The sequence below is a fragment of the Petaurus breviceps genome, unplaced genomic scaffold (genome assembly GCF_028583685.1).
Source record: "Petaurus breviceps papuanus isolate PSGF00001 unplaced genomic scaffold, PetGlider_PUasm1.0 76, whole genome shotgun sequence".
NCBI classification, from domain to species: Eukaryota; Metazoa; Chordata; class Mammalia; order Diprotodontia; family Petauridae; genus Petaurus; species Petaurus breviceps.
In genome coordinates, this window is record NW_027186473.1 from 27,463,066 (window position 1) to 27,473,626 (window position 10,561).

General features: G+C 37.0%; 1 protein-coding gene across 1 annotated transcript in view; it reads right to left on the bottom strand.

Moving 5' to 3' along the window:
* Nucleotides 1-2,971: 2,971 nt before the first annotated feature.
* LOC138175059 (transmembrane protease serine 11E-like) overlaps nt 2,972-10,561 on the bottom strand; it is a 67,510-nt gene continuing 59,920 nt past the window's right edge. Inside the window, exons 8-10 of the mRNA XM_069105341.1 lie at nt 9,257-9,516; nt 4,687-4,829; nt 2,972-3,418 (exon numbers count right to left, since the gene is read on the bottom strand). Coding sequence (XP_068961442.1) covers nt 3,257-3,418; nt 4,687-4,829; nt 9,257-9,516 — 565 coding nt within the window. The 3' untranslated portion in view covers nt 2,972-3,256. The remainder of the gene's footprint in view (nt 3,419-4,686; nt 4,830-9,256; nt 9,517-10,561) is intronic.

Genomic DNA, 10,561 nt, shown 5'->3' on the forward strand with positions numbered 1-10,561 from the left:
AGCCCTTTGGGTATAAAAGGAATACATTTGTTAAGGGGAATAGCTTTCCTTTGGCTTGTCATGATACTAATATAACTACTGTGCTCCAGTAGTAAGAGAAACATAGTAAGAGAAACCAGAATATCTAGACATTCCCTTTGGAAGATTAAAGGCACCATCTAGAGTCTCATTCTAGTGGCTTAGCATAGTGCCTGACCCTTAGTAGGTACTTAATAAATGTTTATTGACTGACTATACTTAAGAACTCGATTTCAGTGAACTGGTGGAAATGATTCATTTAATGGGATTTATGTGTTTTTATTTTTAAATGAAGACCTTTTCACATGCTTCAGGTATTTTTTTTTCAGCTTCTTCATAAGCAAAGTAGAAACTTATGTAAGACATTTACACTAATTACCTAAAGAATCCGATTTCTGTCATCCTACTTTTTGAAAATACTGAATCCATCATAATTCCTAAATGTATTAAGTAATGCATATATATGTATATATATAATTGGTATGAGTAAAATAATAAAAGCAGCATTAATGTTTTCAAAGCACTTTTACATATATTATCTGATTTGATCCACACAAAAGTGCTATGTAATCAGTGCTATTATTATTTCCATTTGACAGATGAAGAAACTGAGGCAGACAGAGGTTAAGTGACTTGCCCAGGGACAGACAGCTAGCACATATCTAAAGACTGTTTGAGCTCAGGTCTTGACTCCATATTGAGCACTATATCCAATGAATGATCTAGATGCCAAAGTAGTGGGGGAGCAATTTTGGTTCCCCTGTGGAAATATTCCCCAGATGATCACCTTCCCTAACAAAATTATAAAATTCTGGACCTGTTTGGGTTGTTAATTTCAAAGATTAAGTAATGAGAGACATTTTGTTGCCTGTTAAGAATATAAATTAGTAATTGTACCAACATACCATAATACCAGCACTGATCTCAATATTATTCATCAGTACTATTAATATCATAGAGAGCACTTAAGTGGTTGCTTTTAAATATTTTGTTGGTTTTTTTTTAACTGGAGGCACTAATTCTGTGCTTTCCTGACCACAATGAGGATGGTGAATGAATACATGATACTCTTTCTTCAAAGGAGCTTAAACAATCTAGCAACTCCATTCTCCTTTTTTCTGTCTCCCTTCAACTCAACATCACCTTCAAATGTCCTCACATATTCTAAATATAACTCCTTGGCCAGGAGCAATGATAACTGATTGGCCAATGAAGGACCATTTCCCCTATTCTCACCCTGATCAAGGACTGCCAAGTGCAATATGCAGCAAATAGTTGCTTCTTAATTGATATAAAAATACCTTATTGACCCAGGCAACATTATTGGTTAAAATATATATATATATAGTTACAGTATAATTGGGTAGGGATGGATCTGAGGCTGTTTTTATTGGTTTAGAGAATTCTCTTTGTGGAAACTCCCTGCTAGAAACTGACTGGGGATGTAAGGATCTTAGAGAAATGTCTGAATCACTAAGAAATTAAGTGACTTGCCCAGGGTTACAGAGTTAGGATGTCAGATATAGAACAGAAACCTAGTTCTTCCCAATTCCAAAAACAGTTCTCTATCCTTTTTGCAAAACTGCTTCTTCACAGGTGCTGATGAAAGTTTTTACAAAGATTGAACACCAACTGGAGTAATATATAGCACAAATGTGGTTATATTGAAATTTTATAAAAAATAAATATATTCCAATTTCAAAAAATTAATTTTTTGCACATTTACAGCATTTAAGTTTTTGAAATTATTAAACTTAGAATTGCACTAAGACTTTTCGGACACTATACATTTCTATTTAAACTTATATATACATAAAGTTTACTTCATCTATTCAAATGTATACATATATATTGTATTAAAATACACATGTATATGTGTGTACAAATATACATATGCTTATTTTTATATGTGTGCACACATATATGACTAGACCTATGATTTCATTATTATGAACCAATCTTGGGTCATTCCTCTACCAATGCAGATTGGCACCTTCTTGCAATTTCTAGTTTTAGAGAGCTGCCCAAGTCACTGAGAGGTCATACAAGTTTCCCATGATCTCACAATTAGTATGTGTCAGAGGGATGGACTTGAACCCTAGTCTGTCTTTCTACAAGGCCAATTCTGAATCCACTATGTCATGCTCCTCTGGCACAGTAAGTTATCATCCAACATACATAAGATTGCAGGAGGAACTTGGGCAGTTATATAGCAAGAGCAAGAAATAGCATATATAGAGTCCAGGTGCTTTATTGAACCCCACAGAATGTTGAAAGACCTAGAGGTAGGCCTTCAATAAATTGATTATATGTGCTATGGGAGGATCAGAGGTGGGGTAAGAGGATAGGATGGGTTGGAAGGATTATTTACATTAACAAGATAGTGGATCTGCCAAAAGATAAATACTTAAGCTTACCTACTTATTGCTTTTATTATTTCCATTGGTTTTTTCCCTAATACTCAATTCATGTTTTTACAATACTTTTTTTTAACTTTATTTTCAATTAACAAACATTGTTTTCTTTCTCTCCCACCTCCCTTCTCCCACTGGGGATAAAAAAAGAAAAGGACAATCCTTATAACAAATATGTATAGTCAGATAAAACAAATTTCTACATTGGCCTTGTCCAAAAATGTCTCATTCTGCACATTTGATTCATCATATCTCTGTCATGAAGTGGATACTCTTCATCATCAGTCTTCTAGACGACAGTTGGTCATTGTGTTGATCAGAGTTCTCAAGTCTTTCAAAATTGTTTGTTTTTACAATGTTATTGCTATATTATAAATTGTTCTGATTCTATTCATTTCTCTCTGTATCAGTTCACACAGATCTTCCTGTGTTTCTCTAAAACTGTCCCTTTCATCATTTATTATGGCACAATAGTATCCCTTATGATACCTTTTGCCTGGACCTCATTAAGATAGGGAAAGAATTCTATAGCACATAACTCTGTGTATATATAAATTTATTTTTTAAAGCAAAAAATAATTTTTGGTTTATTTTGCCTTTTTTGATTGTTCACTACCTTTACAGAGGCAGAAAATGCAACAATCTGTGATAATGTATGGAAATCATTTCTTCACTGTTGACATTCACTTGAGATTCATGGCCTTAAGTCAAAATCTCGAAGACAGAAACTTTATAGAGATAGCATAATCATATACATATGGGTTGCTTAGGGTGAGTATGGTCCACAAGTAACTCTGCATTTCATTTTACAAATTACTTCTCTCTTAGACACCAGTTTTGGCTTCAATCCAATTACGAAAAGCAGTCACTCGAGTATAGACACCTGGCTTGTTTGGTTGTGCACATTCATCACCCCAGCTCACTATACCATAAAGATACCAGATGTCTCTAGAATTTGAGCTGACCATAGGTCCACCAGAGTCACCCTAGGGAAAAAATGGGGGAACTACAATTAGTCATTCAGTTTACAGAAAGAAATTTTGTCTGGAAGTTTCTTTTATGCATCAGTTTCAAAAGCATTTCATGTAACCCATCTAATCATGAGATGCCCCAACTTTGACACTTACTAGTGGAGGGGTTGGGGGGAAGGAATTTGTTTCTTTGTCCTTTTTTTAAAAAGTTCATTATTATAAGAGATGGGGGGAGGGGGCATGAAGTGGAAAATATTGATGATTTTTTCAAAAAACATAGTAATGAAGTGTTTTAAAAATAATGTCAGTGCATGCAAAGATGGTGAAAAAAGGAGGGACCTTCTTTCTCTGAGATTTGTGCCAAGGAAGAGAGTACAAATGTGGAAAGATAGCAAGGTAATAATGAGCATAGATGAAGGGATTTATACAAGACAGCCTAAATCTCTTCGGTAAGAACATAGGAGAGTTGAACATGGAGAGGAGAGGATTGAAAGAGAAAAGAATTTTGGAAATAGCTTGCATGAGGAAAGAGTGTTCTGGTGCCCACAAGACTAATCAAGGAGTTGCCAAGTAGAGATAAAGGCTAAGTAAAACCAGTATGAATTTGTTGTAAGTTAATTCAGCACAGTATTTTCCCACTCTAACAGCACTCGATAATCCAAGGAGTAGGAGCAGAGAAAGCAGCAAGATGGTAGAAATGGTCCTCTACTGGGCATTTGCACAGTGATTTTGACAGTGGCAAGATAGGTATGGAGCTTTACAATAATGGGGGAGTGGGGAGCTACAAAATGGCTGACCCTGGAACAAAGGGTCTGAATGGGGTCGCATGAAGCCAGAAGAGGGTCAAAGGCTCCAGTAATGTGGGAGAGTAATAGGTAATAGATAAAGAAAGTTGTGATCAGAGGAGGGAAGCACTGAATTTTAAATCTTCAAAAAGTATCATATTCTGGTGTAATGGTTGAGGGCACAGACTTTAGGGACTGTGTTTAGATTTTGCTTTCCAGGTGAGTTTTAAGAGAGTATGCAATATATCTTTCCTGGTTACAATTCAATGCATGGAGACTTGGTAAGCCCACTTCCATTTACATATAATGGAAGACTCCTTTCCCCTACTACACCTATGTTTTCTACACTTACTCTTTCTATGAATATTGAAATGCAAGAGATTAATGAGGGATTTTCAAATAATTATACAGACCCAAGCATGCGCTAGATACCTACCCCTGCCATTTACAAAATAGCCACTGTCCCCAATGGTAGCATGTAAAAGCATTTTAGTTTACCTGGCAAGCATCTTTTCCTCCTTCCATATAGCCAGCACATATCATTCCAGAGGTAATAGCATTGTTGTAAACTTGTGGTTCATTGCATGTTCTAGTGTCTATGACACGCACTTGTACTTGCTGAAGACGATTTACACTATTTCCTAAAGTCAAAGGAAGGGTAGAATGGTGTTTAGATGTACATTAAAAAAAAAGAAATATATATTTATATGCATGTCCTGTATGACCATAGAGCAAAAAGGTGATTCCTAGCTTCCATACATACATTTTCCAGAAGAGGACAATGTGTAAAAGAAGAAAGCTCCAGAAATTTCCAGTCTAGTCTAAATGGCTGAATGCCTAGGAAAGAACTCTAAATTTAATTAAGCCTATCATGACAATGCAATTGCAGTAGGGTATATGTTGGTCATGTTATGTTGCCATCTAGATATCATAATGAAATATAGTTATAATACTATTTCCTCCCATTCTAAATGTAGTAACTGGTAAAAATTTAATGATTTGGAGCTCTCTGATCAGAAATTATTTTGTATGTATATCATAAATCATTTTCTATGTACATGTTGTTCCTTTCCTCTTCCCAGAGAATGTATACTTTCTGTGTCTTCCTCTATCAGTCCCTACTTTTTCCCTGTCTATCATTAAAATGTTGTTCTCCTTTTGGCCAAACTTATACTCTAGAACGGGGAATAAGGCATGAATAAAAATAAGTATGCTATTGGTAAAATGGGTTAAGTACAAAGGAAGCATGTAGACAAAGTGTTATAAGAAATATAAAATGGGGGCGGCCAGGTAGCATAGCGAGTAAGAGCGCCGGCTCCAGTGTTGAGAAGACCTGGAGATCGAATCCCGGGCTCAGACACTTAGCACCCACCCAGAAACACCTGGCCGTGTAACCTTGAGCAAGTTACTTAACCCCAATTGCTTAAGAAAAAAAAAAAAGAAATATAAAATGAGAGGTATCACTTTCATTGAGGAGCATCAGGGAAGGCTTTGAAGAAGAGATGGTGCATGAGCCACAAAGTTGCAGTGAAACCATCCAGTTCAAACTTTATTTTAGCAAGAATTCCCTTGATGTCATACCTGACAAGTGGTCATTCAACCTTTGCTTGAAGACTTTTAATGAGGGCAATCTGGCCTCTAATGAGAGCCCCATTTACCCTCTGGAAAGCTTTAATTGTTAATTGAAGTCATTCCTAAATCTCACTGTCTGTAGAATATATATCCATTGCTCCTAGCTTTGCCTTCTGGGATCAAGCAGAATATCTAAACCTCTCTTACTCTACAATGCTTTGAGTACCTGAAGATGCCTGCCAAGTGCCTCCTAAGTCTTTTCTATGATAAAATCCTCAGTTCTTCAGCCAAAAAAAAGAGAATTTCAACAGGTAGAGCTATGAAGGTAAGTCCATAGGATACTTTTTTCTGCATGTAGAGTACATGAAGGCAAACAGAGAAAAATGAGATTAGAAAGACTGGCTAGAGTCAGACCATTTAAGTCCTTAAAGGGAAGACTGAGGCTCTTATATTTTATCCCATAAGCAATGGAGAACCCTGAAGCTTTTTGAGCAAAGAAATGACAGAGTGAGACCTATCTATTTGGATCTTTTAAATCAACATTGTGGGCAGCTAAGTGACAAAGTGAATAGAGCTCTAGGCCTGGAGTCAGGAAAACCTAGGACTTCATATCTGGCATCAGACACTTAGGAGCTGTGTGACCCTGGGCAAGTCACTTCATTGTGTTTGCCTCAGTTTCTCATCTGTAAAATGAACTGGAAAAGGAAATGGCAAACCATTACAGTATCCACAACAAAAATCAACATTCTATCATTTGATGTTACAGCTTCATGTCATGTACAATTTTGGTAACTGATATCATCTATGCCTCCATCTGAACTTATTGACAAAAACAGTAAATAAAATAGGGTTGAAGAACAGAGGAATATGGAATTCTGTTAGAGAGTTCCATCCAGATTAAGAGCCATCCATCAGTCAAAATTCTTTAGGTCTGATATGGAAATGTGTTCATTATTTGGTGCAATTATACTTCTTTGCTGCAGGGGTGGGGTATGTAAGAAAGGATCACTGGGAAGTAATGGCAATCTTTTGTTAGTATCAATAAATTTTTTTTAATTATTTGGGCCCAGTCATTCTAGTCAGGTGGGGTCTAACCCACCTAATCCTATCATCATCCAATTTTGTCTACCTCTCCATTTTTTCTTGCTATAATCCAAACTATATTGCTCACATGCTGCTGATCTACCAGTCTAGTAAGCCTGTCAAAATAGATGAGTTATTTCTTGTGTGACTTCTTATGAACAAACAAGAGTATCTGCTGTTTCTATCTCTAAGTGTTCACAAATCATGCCTGGAATAATCTGTTCTAATATTTTTTTCCAGGAATTCATGTCAAGGTCACCAGCCTAGAGTACTCAATTGGCTTCTATGACACCATAATTTCCTCATTCTCTTCCTATTTCTCATGATTTTCACTGCCTCAATTCTAGTTCAGGCCCTCCTTGCCTTGTGCTTAAATATCACAATCATTTCCTACCAATTATCCCTCCCTTAATCTCTTCTTCTTTCAATTCAGTTCATATCATGTGGCCAAATCGGACTTCCTGATGCATAGATATGACCAATTCAATCGATTGCTCAAAAATCTATAGAAAAAATTACTCAACTCCTTCCTGACATTTAAGTATCTCAAAAATCTATCTACCATTTACTTTTCCTCTGTGTCCCACTCTTTTCTCTAATTTATTCTTTATTCCCAATAATCAAGATCATTTCCTTTTGTCTGAGCACATCCCATTATTTATCATCTCTGCATTTTTGCTGATGTGACTTCCTTCGACTGGGATTCCCTCTGTCCTGTTCTGCCTGGTGATATATAACCATTAAATCTTACTTCTTAAATGAAGTACTCTCCAGCTTTCCCGAATGTTAATTGTTTCTTTTCTATCTGATTTCATAAGACTCAAAATTCCTCTTGCCCACTTGGATTTTTCTTGCTGCTTGGTCATTTTCAGTCATGTTCCACTCTTCATGACCCTGCTTGGGGTTTTCTTGGTAAAGACAATAGAATGATTTGTCATTTCCTTCTCCAGCTTGTTTTACAGATGAGGAAACTGATGCAAACAGAGTTTAGTGACTTGCCCAGGGTCACACAGCTAGTAAGTGTCTGAGGCCAGATTTAAAGTGATACAGATGAGTCTACCTGACTCCAGGCCAGTACTCTCTCCACTTGTACTACCAGCAGCTTTACTTGTACCCTACATCTGTTTTATTTGTGTATATCACTTCCCCTTTACAGTGTGCAGGTCTTATTTGCCTGTTTATCTTCCAGCACTCAGCATAGTTTTCTACAGGTACTCAAATACATGATGGATGGATGATTTCAGTATCATGGGTAAATCCCAGTGTGAGAACTCCCTCTTCCAGTGCAGATTATAGCCCATCTATTACTTTGTAGAGAAGGCCCAAGAAACTTCCTGAAACACAGAGATGAAGTTTCTTTATCAGGATTACACAGCTATTTAGTGTCTTCCTGACTCAAAGTCCATCACTCAGTCCATTATTCTTAACCTGTTGCTAAAATAAATCACACAGAGTAGACTGGTGTTTAGTAAATGTCCACTGAATGAATGTCTACCACAGTAGCAACATGGTATCACAGTGATGGAAAAGCTTAGGGATATTCTTCCCTAATTCCCCAACTTACTCCTGAGCCTGACTTTAGCCCAACTCACTGGCTGACCAGCAAAGCATGGCACCAAGTAAAGACAACAAGCATTTATTAAGTGCTTACTATGGCATAATACCTAAGTGCTATGGCATAGTGCTTAACTTAGTACTTCTGAAGTACTTAATTAAGCAAGAACTTACTATGTGCAAAGTGTTAGGGATATAAAGAAAGGCAGAAAATAGGTTTTTTTTGAGGAGCTTACATTCTAATGGGGAAGAAAACATACAAACCACTATATACATATAAGATTTCCATAGAATAAATGGGAGGTTATCTCAGAGGGAAGGCACTGGCATTAAGGGACATTAGGAAATGTCTTCTGAAGAAGGTGGGATTTTAGCTGAATCTTGGAAGGAAGCCAGGGAAACCAGAAGATGGAGAGCACATCAGGCCAAGTCTAAAGACCCATTAAAACACATTGGATTGGGGTGGCTAAGTGGTGCAGTGAATAGAGCACCAGCCCTGGAGTCAGGAGGACCTGAGTTCAAATGCGACCTCAGATACTTAACATTTACTAGCCGTGTGACTTTGGGCAAGTCACTCAACCCCATTTGACCCTCCAAAAAAAAAGCAAAAAAAAAAAAAAGGCACCGGATTAAGAGACAGAGTATTCCTGGAGAAAAGAAGGGTGATGTCACTGGATCATCAAGTACATGGAAGGGAATAAAGGGGAAACAAAAACTGGGAAGGAAGGAAGGGGCAGCTTGTAAAGGACTTTAAAAGCCAAACAGAGATTTTATATTTGCTTCATTATATTCTATCCTATCAATGACTTAAAGTATTAGAGTCTACTACTGCACATTTAGTTGCTGTTCAAGCGCTTACCATCATTTCTCAGTGCTCCAAATCCTGTGACATATGCAGTAGAACCTGGACTAATCTGATGGGATGCATCTGGGAGGCACACTCGATGCACGCCTTTTGTGTTAGGTACAGGGCTGGAAAGCTCTATGACAGCAATGTCATAGTCATGAGATGGATACTGGTAGTTTTCATGAACAATAATCCTCTTGAAGCCTCGCTTCTCCTTGGGGGGATTTACTGTCACACCAAAAGAAGCAGTCCATTGGGATGGGTCCTTGTAACTGAAAAAGGGAATGAAAAGCACTTTCCATGAACTGCCATGACTTGATAACAGCATATTTATTTTCATAGTAGGTGTTCAAATAACTTGTTCTTTTATTGAAGGCCCACAAAAACAGCCTACATTGGTTAGGGAGAGATTAGGGAAAGGGGGGATGATTATAGTGTCAATGTGTGGTGTAATTCCAACAATATACTTCCCAGAACTTCATTCTCTACTCACCTGAACTATCAGACTCCTTTCATCTCCATATAACACTATGTGGCCTCAAAAACATATAGGTAAAGCACACACTGTACATGCAAAAAGGGAGAAATTTATTCTTCTTATCCTAATCCTACCAGGCTGGTCTTCCGATTTCTAATATAAGCTCCTTGCAGGCAGAGATAATCTTAAATTTTTATTTGTATATCTACCATTGAGCATAGTTCTGGCATATAAGGAGCACTTAATAGTTTTTCATTCATTCATTCATTCATAAGTGTAGGTAATCTGACTATGTTAGGAACCATAGGATCCTTGACATTACACTGAGGTATCATTAGGAATTATATATATTTTTAATGAGTTAGGAAAACCCATTTTATTCACTACAACACAACAACCAAAGTACACTTATTTAATTTGGGGTTTCTAAAATTTTGCATTGAATTGTCTTTCCCTCACCACACTTACTTCAAGGATTCATGATAACATCAATATAACATTTTCTCTAACAATGCATATTATAATCCTTCCATGCTTTAGGAGATGGTCTTCCCATGTTATAGACACTTCAGATGATGAGTCCTTTCTGTACTTAGCTAGCTAGGTTGGTTCTTAAATGATATATAAACAGTCTATCCCTAGTCCCATACTCTATAAGATCATAAGAATTGTCATAATAACAGAGACAAGTACAGTATAAACCAGTTGAAACTGTTCCTGATTCAGATTCAGTCAGGGCATTGAATGTAATACAAAAGGAAGGAAAGAAGAAACAAAGGCAGGCAGACAGGCAGGAAGGAAGGAAGGAAGGAAGGAAGGAAGGAAGGAAGGAAGGAAGG